At 43.6% G+C, this 25150-nt stretch overlaps 1 protein-coding gene across 1 annotated transcript in view; it reads left to right on the top strand.

The window, feature by feature from the left end:
• PANX1 (pannexin 1) overlaps nt 1–9747 on the top strand; it is a 46197-nt gene extending 36450 nt beyond the window's left edge. The window contains exons 3-5 of the mRNA XM_058545397.1: nt 5456–5679; nt 6769–7427; nt 7990–9747. Of these exons, the coding sequence (XP_058401380.1) occupies nt 5456–5679; nt 6769–7427; nt 7990–8066 (960 nt within the window). The 3' untranslated portion in view covers nt 8067–9747. The remainder of the gene's footprint in view (nt 1–5455; nt 5680–6768; nt 7428–7989) is intronic.
• Nucleotides 9748–25150: the final 15403 nt, after the last annotated feature.

Here is a 25150-nt window from a genome sequence, read left to right as displayed (position 1 = left end):
AAATAGCCTTTATTATGTTGAGGTACTTCCCTTCTATTCTCATTTTGTTGAGAGTTTTTATCATAAATGGATGTTGTATCTTGTCAAATGCCTTCTCTGTGTCTATTGAGATGATCATGTGGTTTTTATTCTTTGTTTTGTTGATGTGATGTATCACGTTGATTGATTTGCGGATGTTGAACCATCCCTGCATCCCTGGTATAAATCCCACTTGTTCATGGTGTATGATCTTTTTAATGTATTGTTGTATTCGGTTTGCCAATATTTTGTTGAGGATTTTTGCATCAATGTTCATCAGCGATATTGGCCTGTAATTTTCTTTCTTTGTATTGTCTTTGTCTGGCTTTGGTATCAGGGTGATGTTGGCCTCGTAGAATGATTTAGGAAGAGTTCCATCTTCCTCTGTTTTTTGGAATAGTTTGAGAAGGATGGGTATTAAATCTTCTTTGAATGTTTGGTAAAATTCACTGGAGAAGCCATCTGGTCCTGGACTTTTATTTTTTGGGAGGTTTTTGATTACTGTTTCAATCTCTTTACTTGTGATTGGTCTATTCAGATTCTCCATTTCTTCTTGGTTCAGTTTTGGGAGGTTGTATGAGTCTAAGAATTTATCCATTTCTTCTAGATTGTCCAATTTGTTGGCATATAATTTCTCATAGTATTCTCTTATAATCCTCTGTATTTCCGTGGTATCCATTGTAATTTCTCCTCTTGCATTTCTAATTTTATTTACTTGAGCCTTTTCTCTTTTTTTCGTAGTAAGCCTGGCTAAGGGTTTGTCGATTTTGTTTATCTTCTCAAAGAACCAACTCTTTGTTTCATTAATCCTTTCTACTGTTTTTTTTGGTCTCAATTTCATTTATTTCTGCTCTGATTTTTATTATTTCTCTCCTTCTGCTGGCTTTGGGCTTTGTTTGTTCTTCTTTTTCTAGTTCTGTTAGGTGTAATTTAAGGTTGCCTATTTGGGCTTTTTCTTGTTTGTTAAGGTGGGCTTGTATCGCTATGAGTTTCCCTCTCAGGACCGCTTTTACTGCATCCCATATGGTTTGATATGGCATATTATCATTTTCGTTTGTTTCCAGATAGTTTTTGATTTCTCCTTTAATTTCATCAATGATCCATTGGTTGTTCAGTAGCATGTTGTTTAATCTCCACATTTTTGTCACTTTCCCAGTTTTTTTTTCATGGTTCATTTCCAGTTTCATAGCCTTATGGTCTGAAAAGATGCTTGTTATGATTTCAATCTTCTTAAATTTATTGAGGCTTGCTTTGTTTCCCAACATATGGTCTATCCTAGAGAATGTTCCATGCGCGCTTGAGAAGAATGTGTAGTCAGCTGTTTTTGGATGGAGTGCTCTGTATATGTCTACTAGGTCCATCTCGTCCAGTTTTTCATTTAAGTCTACTATTTCTTTATTGACTTTTTGTCTGGATGATCTATCCATTGATGTAAGTGGGGTGTTAAGATCCCCTACTATTATTGTGTTGTTGTTAATGTCTCCTTTAGGTTTGTTAATAGTTGCTTTATGTACATTGGTGCTCCTATGTTGGGTGCATATATATTTATAAGTGATATGTCTTCTTGGTGGAGTGTCCCTTTTCTCATTATATATTTCCCTTCTTTGTCTCTATTAACCTGTTTTATCTTGAAGTCTACTTTGTCTGATATGAGTATGGCAACACCTGTTTTCTTTTGTTTGCCGTTAGCTTGGAGTATTGTCTTCCATCCTTTCACTCTGAGCCTGTGCTTGTCTTTAGTGCTAAGATGTGTTTCCTGAAGGCAGCATATTGTTGGGTCTTGCTTTTTAATCCATTCTGCCACTCTGTATCTTTTGATTGGAGAGTTCAATCCATTTACATTTAGGGTAATTATCGATATATGAGGGCTTAATGTTGCTGTTTTGTCACTTATTTTCCGGTTCTTTTGCGTTTCCTTTGTTTCTTCTCCCATTTGTTTCAGACTGCCAATTCAGTTTGGTTGTTCTGTCTTATGACTCTTCTAGTTTTCTGTTTGTTTATCATATGTGGTTTTGTTTTGATTATTTGTTTAGTGGTTACCTTGAGGTTTGGGTAAAAAATCTTGTGTATGAGATAGTCCATTATCTGATGGCCTCCTATTTCCTTATACTAAGTCAATTCAATCACTTTCCTCTTCCCCATCTAAGTTGTTCTTGTTATACCTTATTCTATCTTGTGTTGTGGCTGTGTGTTTACAGTGATGAGGTTCAATTTATTTTTGGCGAGTTCCATCCTTTGATCTTTGATTTCAGTATTTAAGTGGTTGCTAACCTATTCCAGTAAAGATCTACTATTTTTCTGAGTTTATCTACCTATTTTTCTCCTTGCTCCAAGCTTTGTATTCCGTTTCTCTTCTTTTTTTCAGGCCTGAGGGCCTTCTTGAGTATTTCTTGTAGTGGGGGTCTTGTGGCCATGAACTCCCTTAGCTTTTGTTTATCTGGGAGAGTTACTATTTCTCCATCATATTTGAAGGATATTTTTGCTGGATAGAGTATTCTTGGCCGAAAGTTTTTGTCTTTCAGTATTTTGAATATATCATTCCAGTCTCTCCTAGCCTGTAAAGTTTCTGTTGACAAATCCGCTGAGAGCCTGATGGGAGTTCCTTTGTACGTTATTTTTTGTTTTTGTCTAGCTGCCCTTAATATTGTTTCTTTGTCATTGACTCTGGCTAGCCTTACCACTAAGTGTCGTGGAGAGGGCCTTTGTCTGTTAATATATTTAGGTGACCTGTTGGCTTTGTTTACTGGTATTTCCTGCTCCTTCCCCAGATTTGGGAAATTCTCAGCTATTATTTCCTTGAATAGGCTCTCTGTTCCTCTTTCCCTCTCTTCTCCCTCAGGAATACCTATAATTCTTATGTTACATTTCCTAATAGAGTCAGATATTTCTCGGAGACTTTCTTCATTTCTTTTTAGTCTTAGTTCTCTCTCCTCTTCCATCTGGAGCATATCTGTATTCCTATCCTCTAAAGTGCTAATTCTTTCCTCCATATTGTCAGCTCTGTTCTTTAAAGTTTCCAGATTCTCCTTTATCTCTTCCATTGTGTTCTTCATCTCCATCAGCACTGATTGGTTTTTCTTTATGATTTCAATCTCTTTTGTGAAGAAACTCCTAATCTCATTGAATTGTTTGTGTTGTCTCGTATTTCGTTGAGTGTTCTTATGATAGCTATTTTGAAATCTCTGTCATTTAGATTATGGATTTCTGTCTTCGGGGTTGATTTCTGGGTGCTTGTCATTTTGTTTCTGGTCTGGTGATTTCATATATCTTTGCATTGTGGTTCCTGTGTTGGTTTTGTTTTTCCTCATCCTGGAATTCTCTGGTTGCAATTTCCACCCGCTGCCACTGTGTGGTGGCAAAGGGCTGTGTAGTCTAAGCTCCCTGCGCTCTGCTGCGGTTTTTCTGCTGTGATCCACAGTTTTTTTTTTTTTTTCCCGCTGCGATCCACGGGTCGGGTCGCTTGGTCTGGTCTGCCGCGGATCACTTGGTCTGGTCTGGTTGGTTGAGCTGCAGGGTCCGGTTTGCAGCGGGGAGGGGGGCTCTCCCTTTTGCCCTCTGGGTCCCTGACGTGGGGGGCTTCTCGTTTGCCCCTCGTTATCTGCTCTCTGGGGTGCTCAGATGTTGATGGTAGCCCTGTGGCTCTTCTGAGTCCTCTGTGTGGGAGTTTCCCACTGGCTGAGAGAGCCCCAAGAGCTATGGTTTCCCCGCCGAGGGCCGCCCCTCTCTCTGCTCTGGGAGCCCACAGACCGGGATCGCTGATCTGATGGGGAGGGAGAGGAGTTCTCCTTACCTCTCCCCACTTCCTCCAGGGCCGAGCACGTTCCACTCTCACATGTGCGGCAGTGTGGATCTTTCCGATCTCGCTTTTCACTGTCTGGAATTCTGTTGTTGGTCTGTGACTGTTCCTTTTGTTGTATCTTATCGGGGGAAGAGTTCACGGGAAAGCTCACTCTGCCATGACGCTGACGTCCTGAAGCTGCAATTTTTTTAATTTGTTTTGAGCAGAGTTATGCATTTCAGTGTCATTTTTCCAGATTCCAGAGAGGGAAAAAAAAGACAGAGCTCTAAGCCTTAGTGACCTCCTAAAACCCCAGCAATTAATAAAAAGAGCCTATTAATCTCCAGAATATATAAAGAACTCATGCATCTCAACAACAAAAAAACTAACAACCCAATTAAAAAATGGGCAAAAGACCTGAACAGACATTTCTCCAAAGAAGATATACAGATGGCCAACAGACACATGAAAAGATGTTCAAAATCACTAACTATCAGGGAAATGCAAATCAAAACTACAATGAGATATCACCTCACGCCCATCAGAATGGCTATAATTAACAAGACAGGAAACAACATGTGTTGGAGAGGATGTGGAGAGAAGGGAACTCTCATACACTGCTGGTGGGAGTGCAAACTGGTGCAGCCACTATGGAAAACAGTATGGAGATTCCTCAAAAAATCAAGGATAGAACTACCATATGATCCAGCTATTCCACTGTTGGGTATTTATCCAAAGAACTTGAAAACACCAATTTGTAAAGGTACATGCACCCCTGTGTTCATTGCAGCATTATTCACAATAGCCAAGACTTGGAAGCAACCTACGTGCCCATCAAGGGACGAATGGATAAAGAAATTGTGGTATATATACACAATGGAATACTACTCAGCCATAAGAAACGATGAAATCCAGCCATTTGTGACAACATGGATGGACATTGAGGGTATAATGCAAAGTGAAATAAGTCAGAGGGAGAAGGTCAAATACCGTATGATTTCCTTCATTAAGTAGTAGATAATAACAACAATAAACAAACACATAGGGACAGAGATTGGATTGGTAGTTACCAGAGGGGAAGGGGGGAGGGAGGAGGGTGAAAGGGATAATTCGGTACATGTGTGTGGTGATGGGTTGTAATTGGTATTTTGGTGGTGAACATGATGTAGTCCATGCAGAAATAGAAGTACAATGATGTACACCTGAAATTTTTACAATGTTATAAACCAATGTTACTGCAATAAACAAAAAATTAAAAAAAAAAAAAAAAGAGCCCCAGCAGAGGCCACTGTGACATTTACCTGTTCCTTAATTGGGATTTTGTTGAGGGATTACTCTAAAGGACACGGAAGTAATTTTATTTTTTCATTTCCTTCTGTGATTAGAGAGGAAACACCATGTATCACCATGTAGTTGCCATTTATTTCAAATTAAAGTCTATTGAAAGAGGAGGAAAAGGGTAGTTACTGGTATCATGCATTACCTGGACAGGTGAATTTAGCCTAAGAAGCAGTTATTAGGTAATGGGCCTGACTTCCATAAGCAACATGGGCATGCACATTTGTCTCAAAATGAGAAAACCAAGAGCAGCACTTAGCACGGTTAGGTTGCTTCAATGGGGAATCTGTTGATCCCATGAATTGCTCTCTTGTTTTTCAGTTTTTCCCCTACATCCTGTTACTGGTGGCGATCCTCCTGTACCTGCCCTCCCTGTTCTGGCGTTTCACAGCTGCTCCTCATCTTTGCTCAGATTTGAAGTTTATCATGGAAGAACTTGACAAAGTTTACAACCGTGCTATTAAAGCCGCAAAGAGCGTGCAAGACCTTGACGAGAGAGATGGTGCCTGCCCAGTTCTGGGTGTTAATGAGAAAGTAGGGCAAAGGTAACTTAGCCCCCAGCAGCTGTCTTGTCAGGTTTTGGGGTACAAGTTATCTGCACTTCTCCTGCCCATTTGAACTTAGGGCTCCCATAGCCAATAGATGGGGGGCCATCATCCACATAGTGACACTGTGGGAGCCAGGAAGGCCCGCTCTCCCCATCTCTCCCTTGCACCTGTGCTCACATCACGAGTCCTCTTGTTGAGTGAAACATCACTGTCGAATCTTCTCAAATGCAGTTCTAGTAGGGGTGGCAGGTTACAGAACTAGGTGTGGCTTGCTTGCTTTGACCTACTCCTTAATGGAGAAGCACAGAGGATTATGCGGCCACTTAGCTTAGAGACTGGTGTGAGAGAAGTGGGGAACAAGTAGGCAGTGCATTGCCTGTTTCACATTCTCCCTCTGGTTCTTATCATCAACAACAGTAATAATAATATTAATAGCTCTCCCTTTTAAAATACTTAATATATCCCAGACACCATGTTGAGTTCTCCAAGTACATTATCTCATTTAACCATCAGAGCATCATTATCAACTAAATGCATTTATTTTTTTTTTCCAGATAAAAACACTGTCCTATAGTTATAAATGGGCGAGCCGGGACCTGAACCAGGTCTGTCGGGCCCCGCAGCCTGAGCCCACACCCACTGAACTATCTGTCTCCCGTCCCTCGCACATAGGAGGCATACATGTTCTAGTTGGGCTAGAAAATTCTTCTTTTCTTTATCTGCACACTTGAGTGGAAAATTGTAGTTTAAAAAAAAAAGCGGAATAAGAAATATCAATTTAACAAATGTTTAATGTTTACTAGGTGTGAGGTATTCTAAGAATTTACAAATAGAACTCATTTAACTAACTAGACCTTCTTTAAAATATTAAGGGGGAAAAGTGGTTTATTATTGCTTTTCCTTCTTCCTTTTTTTTTAAACCTGATTTTATTCCCTGGTGCTCTAATGAAGTTATAGGTAGAGAAGTACAGAACAGAAGGCATTGAGGTTTTTAGTGTGACACAGTTGAATGTGTGTACATCTTTGATATTTGATGGCCTTGGTAAGGGTTTAAATTATTTTTATTTGTTCCTTTTTCTTTTTTAGTTTTTGTGAGATACCTGAAAGCCACTTCAAGTACCCAATTGTGGAGCAGTACTTGAAGACAAAGAAAAACTCTAATAATTTAATTGTCAAGTACATCAGCTGCCGAGTGCTAACACTCAGTATTATACTATTAGCATGCGTCTACCTGGGCTATTACTTTAGCCTCTCCTCCCTCTCGGATGAGTTTGTCTGCAGCGTCAAATCCGGGATCCTGAGAAATGATAGCGCTGTGCCTGATCAGTTTCATTGCAAACTGGTTGCAGTCGGCATCTTCCAGGTGCTCAGTTGCATCAACCTCATCGTTTATGTTCTGCTGGCTCCCATCGTTGTCTACACGCTGTTCATTCCGTTCCGACAGAAGACAGATATTCTCAAAGTGTATGAGATCCTGCCCACTTTTGGTGTCCTGCATTTCAAGTCTGAAGGGTACAACGACTTGAGCCTCTACAATCTTTTCTTGGAGGAGAATATAAGTGAGCTCAAGTCATACAAGTGTCTGAAGGTACTGGAGAATATTAAAAGCAGTGGTCAGGGCATCGACGCCATACTCCTCCTGACTAACCTTGGCACGATCAAGATGGATGTTGTCGATGGCAAAAATCCCGAGCCTGTGGAGATGAAGGGAGAGGAGCAAGGGAACCATATGGCAGAGCTCAAAGGTAGGGTGACCTCTCAGGGTAGAGGCTGAGGAAGCCCACAGAGCGCCTTTGCAGCCGCCTTTTATGAATGATTGACAGTCTTTTCCCCTGCCCACCATTGTTAAACCATTTTCCTGTTAGGGTCTTGCAGTACGGGGAGAGAGAGAGCAAGAATTGGTGCTGCCCCAAATCTGCAAAGGAAAGCGTCTGTGCTTTCTCTAGACTGTTCTCTCTTCCTTCTCAGATTTGAAGTTTCTCTCTCTCTGTCTCATACTCTGCCTCTTGCTCAAGAATTCCTCCTTGCTGTCGTTCTTGCTTATTTTTGTCTTGTTTTACTGGCTTTTCTCCCTGTATCTCTGATCCTCTTGTCTTTCATTCTCCATCTCTTTTAAAAGGGACTGAAAGTTTATTGATTTAATTGTTGCCCTGTCCTAACTTCACTGTGCTCTGAAATTTGGCTAAGAAACAAAACCCGATAAGGCAAAGAACACAAGATAGATTTATAGCAGAAGAGAAGTTAATTAGTACTGATGGTTCCTGCTGTGTGACTTCTGTCATAAATATTTGTTTTCCATTTTGACAGATTTGAATGTACACAGTGAAACTAAAGCAAATGGAGAGAAGAATGCTCGACAGAGACTTCTGGATTCTTCTTGCTGATGATTTTTTCCTTGAACTTCAGATCTGTGACTTCGGTGACATGGGATTCATTTTGGCTAAATCACCTCTGTCAGGTTCCCAGCTGGTTTGCAGTAGATGGTTCTTAGAAGAGAAACTGAGCATGTCTTACTGAGTCCCTAATGAAAATGATGGTCAACAAAATGTTGTGGAAGAATGGTTCATGAACTTCCTATGAGAAGCAGCGTGGAGATACATAAACCACAGCAAGTATATAAGTGTAAGTCCTCATCAAACGAAAAGTGGAAAGACTGCTCAGAGTAGAGTAGGAGCACTTTTAGCGCCTCAGAGAAACACCTTTCTGAACAAGTGGAGTGATGAGACTCAGACCTACTGGGAAGCAAGGACTTCAGGAGGTTTTTTTTGTTTTGTTTTATGAAATAATAATAAACATGTCAGGATATAATTTAATATGAATCTCCTATGTGCCCTTAATGCCTGCTGGATGAGAAGAACATTGACTGGCTAACTGTGGACCCAGAGGTGGACCTGCCCTTAGCAGGCCCTAATTGTGAGTAATGCTAGTGCCTTGGGTCTTGTGCCCCCAGGCTCTCTCTACACTGCTGCTTGTCAGCCTTGGCCAGTGGAAATCCTCTAACCTCTGTTGGTTGCATTCTGCTACGAAGGGCAGCAGTCCATGCCCTTGTCTGACTGAAAACTTAGTTAACGAGATGGTCTAAGGGATATTTAATTGTGACTTCTCTACAGAAAGAACGCTTCTAAGAGAGCCCAGGGGGGAAATCTGAACACACTGAACAGGTTAATTCAATCACTTTCCAAGGAGTTTTCTGTAGGGAATTCAAATCCTCTGTTATCGAAAGCATTTGAAACAGAATGTTACGTAAACAAATTAACAGAACACAGAATGCTTAAAGTGAAGGACATTTTGCCTATTATGATGAGAACATATAAATGACACCTGCCATGTGGTGCGCTTGGAACCAGAACAACTTAGCAGTTTATTTTATTTATATTTAAGCATATATTTTAAAAATTCATTTTAATTTAAAATCATATGATGTCAGAATTGAGGCCATTTGGGAAGAACATTCTAGCAGTGATGGAGAATTATAGAATAAATGTTGCAAATGGGTGTATAATATAACACCCAAGCATTATTTCTTAAACATTTAAGGCCAACTCAGAAAATATAAAAAACCTTCCCCAATTCTGACCATGTAAATAGATCCTAACTATGTTTACATTTTATGTAAAATTCCTTAAAATTACACCTCTGGACCTCCCTATTTTTATTCTTAGAAAGTTAACACATTGCTAAAGTGAGTAATCCTCACAAACGTCAAAGTTTATGTTTGGCTCTTAGGGACAGTTCTTTACCAAATCTATTTACTGTTTTGTGAAGAATAAAATTTTATAAGCTGCTCTCTCTGCCTTTCAGAATATTCACAAAAGCAGATTCTATTTCTGCTTCTGTGATAGTTTCTGAGATGGAAAGCTAATGATAAATATCAAGGATGCAGTCAGTGCTTTAAATTATTCTTATTATGTAATATTTATTACTGTTAAATTATAGTTTGACTTCGAAATGGTAGTAACTTAAATAATCAATTTTGCTACATTTTTATATCGCTGTCTCTGAGATGTTCCAGCCCAATTCTCTACACTAGTTTGTTTTTATAATCTGATAAGATTTCTGGAATCTATTTTTCTGGGATATACTTTTTTTTTCCTTCAAAAAGCCTCATCTTCTCTATAGACTGCCCCTAATTTGTTTTTTGAAGTGGTAAAAGTGGATACATTATTTTAGGAGACCAGGAACTCTAAGCCCTATCATGTGTAATCCTTTTATCAGAATTAGCATAATTAGAGTCCTTGGCCCCTGTTCCTTTCCGCATTCCTACTCTATGAGCTCCAATAGGGTCTATGATGTCCTGGGCATCACGCTAGTCACCGTTTGTGCAGATATGAATAAGGCAGGTTGGCGTCTTTGAGGAGTTCAGAGTCTAGTAAAGGCAGTAAAGACGGAGACAGATACCAAGAGGAAGAGTAGCCACATGAAAAGCTCTTCCGGAAAATTGCCAGCAAATGCTCTCTGTTCTTGGAGACACCATATTGTTTTTCTGTCTCCCTTGGTTTCTGTAGCTGATGGTTTTGAGATCCAGTTACAGTTTTTCCCAGAGGTTCTTTAGCCACAAATCCCGCAGGCTAAAGCTTGGACAAAACAGTAATAGACAGTGATTTTGAATAGTACGAGCTCTGTTTGCCTTTTGTACCTTACCTTGCTGGAAATGGGGGTGCAAGCTCGTGGGGGACATGGACTTGCCTGCCCATGAACAACGGTTGCGGCATTAAAAAGCTGATGTGGATGCCTGGTCATACATTTTGGCTTGGGAAAAAGGGTTCTTAGGAAAGTTCACTCATCCATCCACTGTGAGTTGTCGGCTTAGGGGACTGCTTTTGAGGAGCCAGTTTCCTGAGATGGAGGAGTCATTCGTTGCTTTATAAAAGGGGACAAACAGACCCTAAATGTCCGCTCCAGGGTTACTGACTTTCTTTCTGGCTCATGTCTTCTGGTAAACCACCAAGAGGCCTCTAAACCAGAGTCGTAACACCAGCGTTGCAGCTGGGACTGCGACTGGTCATTCTGAAAGCAGTGTCCAGCTGCATGTTTAATTTTACCAAGGGACAGGCAGAGACCCTCCAGCGTAGAGGGTCCTAAACTTTTGGGAGGTTACAAAGCCCCTTGCAAATATTTTCAAAGCTACGAACCCTCTCCTCAGATACATGCACAACACTAAATACACCTTCCGGGCTCATCATGGTCCATGGACCCGGGTCAAGAAGCTCTGCTCCGACGGCTGAAGACCAAGCCGCACGGCAGAGAATGGAGGCTCCCGTTACCCTGGGGGAAGCTGCTGCTTCCAGCAGTAAGTCTCAGCTGTGTGTTTACTTAGGGAAATCATATTTGCAACTTTTGAGTGAACGGTACCTTTTGAGTAACTGACTTCATTTTCTAGAGTCAGACTAAAAAGAGTCAGTGAAGAGAGTGAGTGGGTGGCAGTAGCCTGGAGGGATAGGCAGCCGGCATTGACCTCTGTTCTCTCCCTGGCCACCAGGCATTACGTTGTTCTAGATCCAAATCGTTGCCCCTGTGCAGTCTCACTGGAATGTGGGAAGGGTGGGCATAACACTGGTAAAAGGCTTTGTCCTACTTTGTAGTTGTATTGTAAGAATGCTAGAAACTTCCACCTGTGTGGCGGGTCTTATTGCACGATCATGTTTTGTTTGTGAAACTGCCTGCTCTGTGAGGATTCTCTCCTGTCTAAGAATGAGCTAAGATGGGGCAGCAGGACGCTGCGGGCCTCGTTCCTACGAGAATTAGTTCAGCCCTTGAGGTGGATTGTTGCACACCTTTTTAAATATATTCGTGTTTAGTTAATTTTGCCTAGTGTCAGTCCAGGGTGAATTGAAGATCTGTGAGGGTGGGAGTTTTTATCCACTGCTGTATCATAAGCTCCTAAAACAATGACTGGTGTGTCACAGGCATTCTGTAAATGTTTGTTGAATGAATGAACACCCTGTCAGGATAAATCCTAGTTTGTTGGCAACAGTGATTTGATTGTAAAAGGCAAGGGCAGGGGAGGCTCATTTAGCCCCTTGGTAGAGAGAAGACTGTTTCTGTAAAGGCATAGCTTTCCTCATATGAGTAGTGAGATTTCTTAGCTTTTTATTTTGGAGTAAGTTGTGAGCTCCTTCCAAGTCCAATACAGGTTTAGTGTCACCTGGCAATGATTAGGGAAATTGAAGTTGTAAAGGTCCTGGTCTCAGGCATTTCCCAGAATAACCTCTTGAAAAGGGATGTTGATTGAAATGTGCAATTACCAATAATTGAGGTTTCATCTGAGGGCATTGAAATGAAATGGCTCCTTCTGGGCCATCATTGGCATTTTGACCCTATTTTTGACAAGTAAAGTGAAACTTTTAAAAAAGGTTGGCAAAGATGATATTGTGTCATTTGTGAAATATAATAGATGTTAATTCATGATTGGTTTGTCCTGCCTGCTTTAAATGAAATGTATTGTGTTTCTGGGTTTTCTTTTTAGCTATAAAAGTACTTTGTTACTTAAAGCATGCGGTTTGATCAGCAGTTGTGCTTCAAGTTCCTGCAAGTTGTAAAAGTTTCTCATGCCTTGAGTGTTGGCTTTTTAAAAGCACCATAATTACAATTTAATGGTATTCTGTAAAGTGGTGTTCTAGGTGTAATTTAAATTATTTTTAATGACTAAATTTCTTAAAAACTTTTAAAGAAAAATATGTATGTTCTTTTTGCTGTGTCATTTGGTAAGAATGATTGGTTTGGGCCGGCCCCGTGGCTTAGCAGTTGGGTGCGCGTGCTCCGCTGCTGGCGGCCCGGGTTTGGATCCCGTGCGCACACTGACGTACGCTTCTCTGGCCGTGCGTGGGCCACGTCCCACATGCAGCAGCTGGAGGGCTGTGCAACTATGACTTACAACTATCTACTGGGGCTTTGGGGGGAAAAGTAAATAAATAAATAAAATTATAGAATATTAAAAAAAAAAGAATGGTTTCTAGTCCACAAAAATTGAAGGATGAGCACGTGTCATGGGGTTAGAAAATGATCCTTTTTTTAAAAGCACACTAGTCTTGAAAACTCTGCCTTTTGGTGGTTATCACTGTTATATTTCATATTTCTCCATAAGTCACTTGTCCAAGTTCTGCATTCTGACCATGCTGACTTCCCTTTAAGGAGGGATGAGAGGCTGAAAATCAAGGCTGCTCTGTCTATATATAAAAGTGAAACAGTGTTTTGGTTCTGCACTGTTGTGTCCACCTAAATAAAACAAATCTGAGTAATGAAAAATGTGTCTTAATATTTCTTGCCTTCTCTTCAGGGAAGATGTAACAGAAGATAAGTCCTGAAATGTCTTGAGGCTCATTCCTCTCTGCTGGATATATAAATTCAGTAGGCTCCGTGGTGCTTACTAAAATCCAGCTGGCAGTAACTAAAGGAAGAAAGTCTTTGATTAAGGGCCCACAGATTCTGAAATTTCTAAAGCGGTAATCACATGTTCCTGATTGGGGATTGTTTGCTTGGGCTTGGAGAGGAAGGACTAGAGATGCTGTTAAACATGCGTGCTAAACAGTGCTGCTAAACATGGGTTGGCCTGCCCACCTCTCTCAAGAGGGGGACTCCCTTGTACAATAGTCAATTTACACAGTTTACTGTTGTGGATAATAAATCAGAGCCATTTGAAATCTGAGTACAGTTCCTGGCTTATGGTAAGTAATCCATAAATGCTAGCTACACTTACGATCACCTCTTCCTGCTCCCCAACTGTTTCCTAGGGTGACACCCCCAGGAACCTTTGAAGTTGTATTAGTTTTCTCTTGTTCCATAACAATTACCACAACTTTAGCAGCTTAAAGCAACACATTTTATTTGCAGTTATTATCTTGCAGTTTTCTGGGCCAGGAGTCTGGACATGGCTGGGCTGGGTCCTCTGCTCAGGGTCTGACAAGGTTGCAATCAAGATGTGGACAGGCTGCATTCTTACCTGGAGGCTCAGAGGGGAAGGAGCCACTTCCAAGCTCCCTCAGGTTGTTGGCAGAATTCATTTCCTTGTGATTATCTCACTGCTTTTTACTGACTGTTGGCTGGAGGCCACCCACAGTTCCTTGCCACGTGGTTCTCTCTAACATGACTGCTTACATCATCAAACCCATAAGGATTGTGTCTCAGGAAGGGCTGGGTCCCTCTTTTAAGGGTTTTTTTTCCTCGTTAAGTCAGGCCACTCAGGATTCTCCCTTTTGATTAACTCAAAATCCACTGCTTTGGGAGCTTAATTACATCTGTGAAATCCCTTCACTTGTGCCACTTCTGTTGCTTAGAAGCAAGTCACAGGTCATGCCCACACTCATGGGGAGGAGATCATACAGAGCATGAATGTCAGGGGAATCATGGGGCCACCTTAGGGTCTGCCTGCCATAGAAATTATCCTAAATCCCACCCTCTCTGTCTCTGAGCCTGTAGTTTAACCTTCTCATCATCCTTCTGAGGCCTTTCTCCATATCCCAAATGCTCTCAGGCCCTTGTCACTTCTTTCCTGAGTCCCTCTAATAGTCTTACCGTGTCTAACCCAACTTCCACATTCCTGTCACTTGACATTTTAAAATGCCAATCCGATTATGCCAACCTTCCCTACCACCCCACTCCCACCATTTTAAATCCCTTGGGACTCTTAATGGATTTTGAGATAACTTTTGGTTTAGGCCATACAAGGTACCACCATCCCTCCTGTCTCTGATACAGCCACTTATAATGTTCCTTAAAGGCCTCTCTGCGCTCTCAGGTGCTCCTCTTTGTCCCCACCCCACTCTTACCTTCTATTCAAAAGTCAGCTCCATGTTGGTGGGAATGTAAAATGGTGCAGCCACTATGGAAAACAGTATGGCAGATTCTCAAGAAGTTAGGCATAGAATTACCATGTGATCCAGCAATTCTACTTCTGGGTATGTATTAGCTCAGGCTGCCATAACAAAATATCATAGGCTGGATAGCTTAAACAACAGAAATTTTTCTCACAGTTTTGGAGGCCAGAAGTCCAAGATTGAGGTTCCGGCCAATTCAGTGTCTGTTGAGGACTCTCTTCCTGGCTTGCAGACAGCCGCCTTCTTGTTATGTCCTCACATGGCCTTTCCTTGGTGTGTACACATAGGTAGGTGGGTGGAGATGTCTCTCTTCCTCTTCTTATAAGGCTACCAATCCTATGGGATTAGGACCCCACCCTTATGACCTCGTTTAACCTTATCTCCAAATACATTGAGCGTTAGAGCTTCAACATATGAATTTGGTGGGGGGGACATAGACATAGTTCAGTCCATAGCAGGGTATATACCCACGAGAATTGAAAGTAAGGTCTTAAAGAGGTATTTGTACACCCATGTTCATAGCACCGTTATTCACAATAGCCAAGAGGTGGAAGTAACCAAACTGTCCATCAATGGATAAACAGATAAAGAAAGTGTGGTACACACATACCCTCCTTAAAAAGGAAGGAAATTCTGACACATGCTACAACATGGATTAACCTTAAAGACATTATGCTCAGTGAAATAAGCCAGTCATAAAAAGACAAATACGTATGATTCCACTTATATGAGGTACCTAGAGCAGTGAAATTCATGGAGACAAAGCAGAATGGTGGTTGCCAGGGCCTGGGGAGAGGGGAGAATAGCGTTGTTGTTTAACAGGTATAAAGTTCAGTTTTACCAAATGAAAAGAGTTCTAAAGATTGGTTGCACAACAGTGTGAATGTACTTAACACTACTGAATTGCACACTTCAAGATGGTTAAGATGGTAAATTTTATGTTATGTGTATTTTATCACACACACAAAAACTCCAGCATCCACTGCAGGAAGCTCTCTGTGACCTCCCCGTCATCTGACCCCAATTCAGATGTCCCTCCTGTGCTCGAGATTACACGCTGCCTCAGTGCTAAGCACATTGCAGTATTGCCATGGTGTCCTTGTCTGTCCTCCACCAGCCTGGGAGCCCCTTGAAGGCAGGGGTGGTGCCTTCCTTGTCCCCATATTCCCAGCACGTGGCCTGCAGCCTGACACCCAGACACTAGGGAATTATTTGTACCCCCATACCTGCCATGAATATCTTCTGAGAATGCCCAGTGTGGATGAGAGCATCAGATTAGAAGTGAACTGTCCCCTAGGCCGATCATCAGTCTCCACCAGCGCTTCCTCCATTTTGCCCAATTCAAGGTGGCCGAGTACAATGCATCCTCCATTTCCTTCTCCCACTTGAGTGACTGAGGGCTCAACTGGGGGCCTTTCAGAAACTTTTCTGGTTGGTGGTTTCTCCAGCTGCACCCATGCTAATTTACAACTGAGAGCGTCACTTTGTTTTCTAGGGATTCTAACATACAGCACCTCATCTGAACCCCGCAGTTGGGCATGTTATTGATGAAACACTGATGCCATTGTAGTAAGAGGAGAGCGGTGATGCCTTTTCTGTTCACAATTTGTGCCCAGCCAGGAAAGAGATTTAGTCTACGATGCTTCCCCCCGAGCTGCCACCACCATAACCACCACCCAGGGGCGAGGGCAGTGGGTAGGGAGAGACACTGCTAAGCCGGAGGCTGCTGAGCTGGGCCAGCAGTTCTGTGCCTCTCCTGATGAAGCCGAATTACAGTAATGAACTGCATAGTGGAGAATTTGTTGATTCAAATCCTACCTCTTCCCCCTTCAGATAACATCAATGTTCTCAGTTTCCCTTCTTGAAAGTGAGATGAAAAAAGAGAAGGAACAAATAAATGCTCCTTTGTGGTACACTAGACACTGCAGAGCCCTCAGGGAAAGGAGAGGCAAGTCAAGTTCCGTGAATGAAGGAAAATCATCATACGGTTTCCAAGAGCCCTGTTCCAATGTTTCAATGTGTCTTTTCTCAGACTCAAGAAAAACGAGAGAAACTAAAGTGCTATCAAAAATCACTTCCAAATCCCCAGAAATGTGATTTGCATTACCTCAGGAAGCAGAGTCCAACTGAACCCGGGCTTCCATGGAAACTTCAGGAATTTAAAAGGAAATGTTCTGGTGGTAATTTCCGAGGTAAAGAGAGCTGTGTGTAAAGACGTTTTAACATTCATCGCATTTGTTCATTTTGAATATCTAAACTGTCTGTTACAAAGGAAGCACTCTTAAGCACAGAGGTCCTTGAGGCTCCTTACCATCTTTCAAAGTACTTTATAAATAATATCACCCCTTGAGACAAGAGAAGCTTCGCTTAAGAAAAGAGAAAATAAATTACCCAAAACTATGGCTGCTGTAAAAGAGAGCAGAAAAAAGAATAAGCATCAGACAGGAAAAGGATGGTCTAGACAGGCTGTCCATTAGAAAATGAAGAGAGCCACATAAGTAATTTTAAATTTTCCAGTAGCCACATAGAAATAGTAAAATGAAACAGCTGAAATTAATGTTAATAATTATTTTAACCAAAATATCATTATTTCAATATGTAATCAACATAGGAAGTATTGAGATATTGTACATTTTTTGGTACTAAATCTTTGATCCAGTGTGTATTTTATACTTACAGCACTTCTCATTTCAGACTAGCCTCGTTTAAAGCGCTCAGTAGTCACATGTGGCCAGTGGCTGCCAAATTGGACAGAGTAGGTCAAAACAGACTGTTGTACCCATGTCTGTTCCCACCCCAGGGCATGCACTTTAAAGATTTTATTTATTTATTTATTTTCCCCCCAAAGCCCCAGTAGATAGTTGTATGTCATAGCTGCACATCCTTCTAGTTGCTGTATGTGGGACGTGGCCTCAGCATGGCTGGAGAAGCAGTGCGTTGGTGCGCGCCCGGGACCCGAACCCGGGCCGCCAGCAGCGGAGCACGCGCACTCAACCACTAAGCCACGGGGCCGGCCCCATGCACTTGAATCTACTCGTGTCTTTGCCAATGTCTGTCTTTGGCCTGGGATTCTCTTCCCTTGAAGTCTAACATTTCTGAAAGGGTATCCGTCTCTTTCATCAGAATTAACTAGGTGCATATTCTCTGTCCTCTTGAAACTCAACAAGTCTATGAGTACTTACTATCTTGTCACGATGAGTTGCACATTAAACATCACCTCCCCTTGAAGCCGCTTTAATCCAGAGTGAGAGCTGGTGGCTGCTTCCCCAACCCACATGCTCTCTTGCCTTAACTGTTGCTGTTTTGTTTGTTTTTTTCTACTTGTCCTGGTTCTCCTCAAACGAGCTGTAGGCTCTGTTCAATTCAGGCATCTTGTCTTAGTGTCTTCCTAGTAGACATCTCCACCCCAAGCTCAGTCTAGCAAGTGCCAGCACGTAGCAAGATGAAGTGAGATGGGAAGGAGCTGAGAGAAAGTAAATGTGTGGGTGAAGAAGTGCATTTACTCCTCTGAGAGCAATCAAACTGCAGGTCCTCAGGGTCATTCTTTCTCCTTCAACTGAAGCCTTGATGAAGGTGAGTAAAGAAGTATAATAAGAGTGCAATGTAGAGTCCCTCCAAAAGGATTTGCCCACAAATGAGCTGGCTAAGTCATAGACTCTCACTGCCCGGGTGGAAAAAATGAATACTCCACGTGCTCCCTTGGCAGGATCAGGCACTGGACAGCTCCACAGAGAAAGCACCAAAGCTAAAGTGGAGAAGGACTTGGGACTGTATGGGCCAGCCTCTGACAGCTCCCTTTCCACATGCGAGGCCCTATGGTGGAGGAGAAGCTTGTAACTCTGGGTTCAGAGGAGAAGTGGAGTCAAATCCTTACTTTCCTGCTAGATCCATATGACCTCCACAAGCCTCAGTAAAATGAGATAGTAATATCTCACAGGCTTTTTTTTTTTTAACTTTTAGTTTGGAAATAAATACCCACAGGGAGTTGCAAAAATAGTACAGCGAGCTTCCCTCTATCTTTCATCCAGCTTTCCCCAATGGTAACATCTTACAAAATTGTAGTACAATATCAAAACCAGGAAACTGACGTTGGCACAGTCTACAGACTTTATTCAGATTTCACCATGCGTAAAGTTTTACATGCACTCATTTGTGTGTGTGTGTGTGTGTGTGCACAGTTCTATGCAAGTTCATCACATTTCTAGATTTGTGTGAGCACCACTACAATCAAGATACAGAACTGTTCCATAACCACAAAAGAACTCCTTCATGCTACCCCTCTATAGTCAGGCCTCCATCCACCTGTCCCCAGACCCTGACCACTAATCTGTTCTCCATCTCTATAAATTTGTCATCTCTAGAATGCTATATAGATGGAATCATATGGCATATAACTGTTTGAAATGGCCTTTTATCACTCAGCATAATGCCCTGCAAATCCATCCAAGTTGTTGCATATATTGATAGTTTGTTCCTTTTTATTGCTGAAGAGTATTCCACATGAGCTTGTTTTGAGGACCCATGGAATAGTACAAAAGCAAGTCGTCTAGTACAGTGCTCAATAAATGTTAGGTCTTCTTTCCTGGAGGCCGATTCTGAGCTCTTGCTGAAGATGGACACCAGCTTGGGGCAGCGATTCCCACTGCCCATGAATTCACACTCCCCCTCACTTTTTCTTTCTGCTGTAGAAAGCCCTCTGTATAAAGGTCAGAGCTCCTCTAGTCCACTCCTGCCTTTTAGAGCCAAGGATAGTCAGGCCTAGAGAGAGGAGGAGGCTGAGAGTATAAGACCCCAGGTCACGGACTCCCAGCTCAGGGCTCTTTCCACTGCTTCCAGGCCTGCAGTCTATGCCAGGTGGTTAATCCCCCACTTGGCCTGGGGCAGTCTTTGTGCAGCACATCAGCTGGGGAACCGGGCTCCTTACCAAGCCGGTGAGTCATCCCCGAGCATGGATGAGTTGGGGCAAGGAGCCAAAGATGGTCGGGTTTTCCCTAGATACAAAGATCCTGTGAGGAGCCTTCATGACTTCAAACTCTGCTCAGTTGCAAGATGAGGTTGGCTTTCATTCATTCAACAAGAGCTTTTCAAACTCCTACTGTGGCCAGTGGTGGGGATATAGAGTTGACCAACCCACAGGCCCCTGGTTTCATGGGGTTTCCTGGGAATGATGGTGGTGGAAAGGGAGGGGAAATTGAGAAAGACTAAGGCTTTGTTTTCAACCTATCATTTCACTTCCTTGGGCTGTCTGCTCGGTGAGGGGCTCAGACCAAACAGCCTCTAAAGTCTGAAGTCTGTGTTTCTGGGATCTAAGTCCTCTCCCATACTGTTCCACACTAGATCCCTGGAACCCAGACAGAAGGAAGACAGAAATTAGTATTTGTCAAACACTTGTGAGCTGGCATTTAAAAATATACCTAGCTCATGAAACCTTCACAGTCCAGTGAGACTGTTCCCTTAGTTTTGGGGTGAGGGACATAACCAAGTGGTTACAGGAATGGGTGCTTAAGACAAGCTGCTGGAGTTGCCTCAAGGTCACCCACTGACAGCTGTACGACCTTGGTTCATGCCTCCTCTAGTCCTTGTTTTCTCATCTGTAATGTAAAAGTCATGGGGGTTTGGTGAGGATTAAAGGTGATTGTCTAAATAAAGGCACTAAACATAGTGCCGGCACACAGAAAACAATCCCTTTTTTTAAAAACAAAAAAGTGTAACAGCATTTTCTTTGCTCACAAAGTAAACTATGTTTGAAAACTAGAAAATCCCAAACTATTGGAGCATAACAGAAGGGCAGTTTGGCATATTGAAAAAGCTCAATTTGGGTTTTGATCAGAAAATCTGGTTTGGTGCCTACTTACAAGGGGTGACGGTGGCAAAGTCCTTTAAAATGTTTTTCTCTGTACCCATGTCTACCTTTCAGGGCTGTTGTGAGGATGCAATGAGATAATGCACCTGGCCCTCAATGGGAGTTCAACAAATAGTAGCTATTTATCTTACCTCAAATAGAAACCCACTCACAACAGCTATGTGCAAGGGAAGTAATTTAGAGTCTCTTCATAGAACCCAATGGTGGGACATTTGGCTGGGAAAGTATCATGGAAAGGTCGTTGCTAAGACAGGAAAACCACCTTTTCCAAGAGCAGCCAGACACCGTGCCCTTAATCTCCTGGTTTTGTCAGCAAAGACAGGAGAGATGTGGATGACTTGGGTATTTTCAAAACTACTCAGCAATCTCGCTGACTCAGAGAGCCCCAGAGACGAGCCAGATGGACCCTGTGGGCGTGAATCTCGGAGCGTGTGGAGCAGAGGCAGGAGAAGCTACCCGGGGAACCCCAGGCCCCCGCCCGTTGCGCAAGCCTGCGTGGGCGCTGACTGTCATGGATGCAGGTCACTGCTCCTGGCGGCAGGTGCCACCTCACCCCTTCCCAGCCTCGCAGGGGCGGCGAGGAGGGGAAGCCCAAAACAGGTCACCACTCCTCTCGGTTTCTACTCCCCCTTTCTCTTTTTTGTTTTATTTTATTTTTTATTTTAAAAATAAAGATGATGCAACCTATTCGTGATTGCATATTCATTAAAAAAAATTAAACAATACGAAAATATATGAGTTAAAGTCCTGCCTTCAGTGCTACCTCTCCCAAGCCTTGTCCCGCTGCCCTGCGGAGTCACAGTCACGGCTTGACCGTCTGTCCATCTCCTGACTCGTCCTGGGTGCCGACACCCCGCAACGAGCTGCGTCTCCCCGAGGACACCTGCCTCACTCTAACCACTTAACGATTTCAGGACTGAATAGGTCAGGAAGGAGGAGAGCATCATAATTTTCAAACACATAACATTTTTCTATCAACATAGAACATTTCAGTCAAGGGCTACTGGCTTAGAAGGAATTTGTTTTTCAAGTGGCTTTAAAGAGGGTTAAGAGGGTGGACTCTGAAGGCGCGCAGACTGGCTCCTGGTTGTGATTTTGCTGCATGACTTGAGGCAGTTCCTCAAGCTCCTTACAACTCAATATTCAACTGAAAAATGGGCATAATATCTCTTACCTCAGAAGACGGTTGTGAGGATTAAATGAGGGAACACGTGGAGAGCTACGGTGCCCCAGCACAGGTGAAGCCTCCTAGTAGTGCTCGTTATTTGATTAGAGTCCATTGTGTTTGCCTTACAATCTAACTCTCAGACGCTAATCTTTTACTGCCTTCTCCAGCTCTTAGTGGTCACTTCACAACAGGAATCCATCTGTTTTACAGACTCCAAAGGAGCCTGGTGAACTTAGGCTGCTGAGGATCTAGAATCCAAGCCTAAGGAAGTCTGGTCTGGTGGGTGGGGCTTACTGGCAGGTGCATACCTGTTTTCCTGGTTAGAATAGTAATATATGTTCACGGGGGAGAATTTAAAGAGTACACACACACACACACACACACACACACACACACACACAAAATCAACTGTACTGTGTATGGCTTGACCAGGCCATTTGACAAGAGTTAAAATTGTTGGAGTTTGTGGGGAATTTACCACGAGTTTGGCACTGTGCCAAATACTTCATAGGCACTGACTCATTTGATGCCTTTGAGATAATGGAAAATAAATATATTGGTCTCTGCCCCCAGTTCCTGACACAGAGCTCCTGAATGTGATGTACCCCAACTCCACCGGGACAGAAGCTCCTGGGCTTGGGACCCTCCAGACCTTGCCCTATGTATCTCTTCACCTGCCTGTTCATCTGTACTCTTTATCCTATCCCTTAATAAACTGGTAAACGTAAGTAAGTGTTTCCCTGAGTTCCGTGACCACCTAGCAAATAATCGAATCCAAGGGGGAGGAGGGCATGAGCATCTCCCATTTATAGCCAAGTCAGACTGTTGTGGTTTTGGGTAACCCACAAGTTGTGGGTAACCTGGGGACCTACCGCTTGTGATTGGCATCTGAAGTAGGGGAGGCACTCTTGTGGGATCGAGCCCTTAACCTGTGAGATCTGATGCTATCTCCAGGTAGACAGTGTCAGAATCGAGTTAAATTGTAGGACACCCAGCTGGTGTCACAAAGAATTGCCTGTGGGTGTGGGAAAAACCCGCACACATTTGGTGACCAGAAGTGTCAGAAGTGAAGTGTTCTGTGTGAAAGTAAAGGAGGAAAACTGGGTGGTTTTCCTAACACAATGCCCATAACCAGCATATGAGATAGACACTGTCAATCCCAATTGTACGTGTGTGGAAAGTGAACATACAGAGATTAATTCACCCCAAACCAAACAGCTTTTAAAGGAGGAAGTGGAATTTGGATTCCAAAGGCTGCGCTCTTAACCATCATGGCAGGCCGATCCTCTTCTTTGAAAGGTCAGGCCTGAGATTCTTGCAGCAGAATCAGCCTGGCATCATTCTTTCATTTCTCTACTCAACAAACACCTCTGTAGCTGGCACTGTAACAGATACTGAGGTGACTTGGGCCCAGTCTTTACCCTTGAGGGCTCACGGCCTGGAAGTAGAGGACCAGAGTAAGAGGTAAATCCCCACATAATCTGACAAGTGCTGTCAAGGGGTATGTGTGAAATACCCTGGGAAAATGTTTAGGAACAGAGAGAGGGGAGCTTCACATAAGAGGTTGTGTGCTGACTGAGCCTAGAAACATCGTTTCTAGTTTACTAGATAAAGAAGCCAGGACAGTGGTGGCATCTCAGGCAGGGGACCTGTAGGAACAAAGGCACAAAGGTATGTAAGATGAAAGTACGCAGCCTGTGGTGTGCGGTAAGGAGGAGTGGGCCGGGCTCTGTCTCTTCTCAGCTCCCCTCCATCCCCGCTCCCCTCCGTCTTCCTGCAGCCCCCAGAACAAGCCAGCGGTCAGGCAGTGGATACACAAGGATAGTCCCAGCATAAGAAGGGACATGTGCTTGGGTGGTATGCAGGCTTGGGGTCAGTGAGGGAAGTCTGCTCGCCCAGGAATAGAGCTACCTGCACCAAGCACCTGCTGTGGTAGGCACTTGGCTAAAGCATTTCATCAGAATTGACAATTGATTCCTCACCACACACTAGCAAGCAGGGTTGCACCTTCCACAGACGAGGAAATGGAGGCTTGAAAGTGCAAAGTCACATGGCCAGGATCTAATCCCAGGTTTGCTTGACTCCAAAGCCCGGTCCTGTTGGTGTTCACTGTGGCCTGAGGACCACTTGCATCAGAACACCTGGGTGAGCTTGTTAAATAGGCGGATCCCTGGGCCTCTCCACAGACCCGCTGAATCAGGAGCTCTGGGGTGGGACTTGTGGATATGCATTTCCACATTTCCTTCCTGGTGACTCTAGAGCACACTGACATTCGAGAATCCCTGCCCTGTGCTGTACCGCCTACCCCTACACTGGAGCAGGGGAAGGGAGAAGGGGAAGCTGTCCCAGAAGAGACATCAGAATCTGCTAACATCTATTGATTAGGAAGACTGTGGAGCCTTTGGGAACTGTAGGAACAATGAGGGTACCCAAGGATACCCCATACCTCAGGACCTGCCAGAGGTCTGTTGACCCCCACATTCTGCTCTCACACATATCTCTAACTTCCTTCACCGATTCCAAGACAAGACAAATCCCCAGGGCTCTGCAGGCATTTGCATTCGCAGCCTGTGAGGCAGCACCAGCACTGGCCCTCTGGACGTTCTTGGGCTGCCAGCCCTGATTCCAGGACTGAGCATCCCTGATGGCTCTGTGCACCATACATACCCCCGACTCCCAGCAGAGCCCATTCTGACCTTGGGGCTAATTGCTACTAATGTGACAGGCCATTCTTAGCAGACAGGAGACCAAAGAGGTCAGAAACGTCCTTTATAGGCGGTTATAGGACTGGTGTCATCACATTTTGTCTTCCAATAGCAAGTGAGAGAGGGTTGGTTATGACCATTTTACAGATGAGGAAGATGAGGGCTGAGACAGGGAATAGGGAGGTAGAGTGGAGGATGAGAGAGGCTGGATGAAGGGAGTCTTATGCACTGATTTGTCCTGAGATGGGGATGAGGAGAGATGGAGGCTGTCACACTAGTGGTCACTGTATGGATAAACAGCAGGCCCAGCTCCTGCAGGGCAGGACTCAGAAGCACTAGCAGAGGGCCCAAGCCCAGAGAAGGGACCCCAAAAATAATACCACTATAATTACTGTCTGATCATCCACTCGTTGGATGTTTTCTGAGTGCCTCTTCTGTGACAAGCACACCTATATGTTGTTTCTACTCCTCACAGCCACAGCACCCCCACTTGGCCTGTGGTGGCTGCAGACCTGGGGAGGGGTCATACCGCAGCCTCTAGAGCTGCTCTGCCACCAAGGTGAAGTGCAGAGTTAGGGTCAGCAAACCTGAGCACCAGTCCCACCCTGCCATTGTCTAGCTGCAGGGCCTCGAGTGGCCACTGGACCACCCAAGAGAGGGTGTTCTTCTCTCTGCTGAAAATCGAGTGGATGAGACTTGAAAGGGGTGAGCACAGACTTGCTTGACTAGAATTCATGCTCTCAACCACCATGCACACTAGTGTTTCCCAGCGGTGGTCCCGTAGGCTTCAGGATCTTCTGGGTGTTTGGAGAGTGCAGATTCCTGGTTCTCCTCTGGCCCACTGACGGAATCTCGGCAGCCTTGGAAACTGCATTTTCCCAAGCTCTGCAGGTGATTCCTCTGTGTGATGAGAACTAGT

This window comes from Diceros bicornis, chromosome 7 (assembly GCF_020826845.1).
Source record: "Diceros bicornis minor isolate mBicDic1 chromosome 7, mDicBic1.mat.cur, whole genome shotgun sequence".
NCBI lineage: Eukaryota > Metazoa > Chordata > Mammalia > Perissodactyla > Rhinocerotidae > Diceros > Diceros bicornis.
Note: the sequence above shows the minus strand (reverse complement) of the source record. Positions and strands in the feature narration are given on the sequence as shown.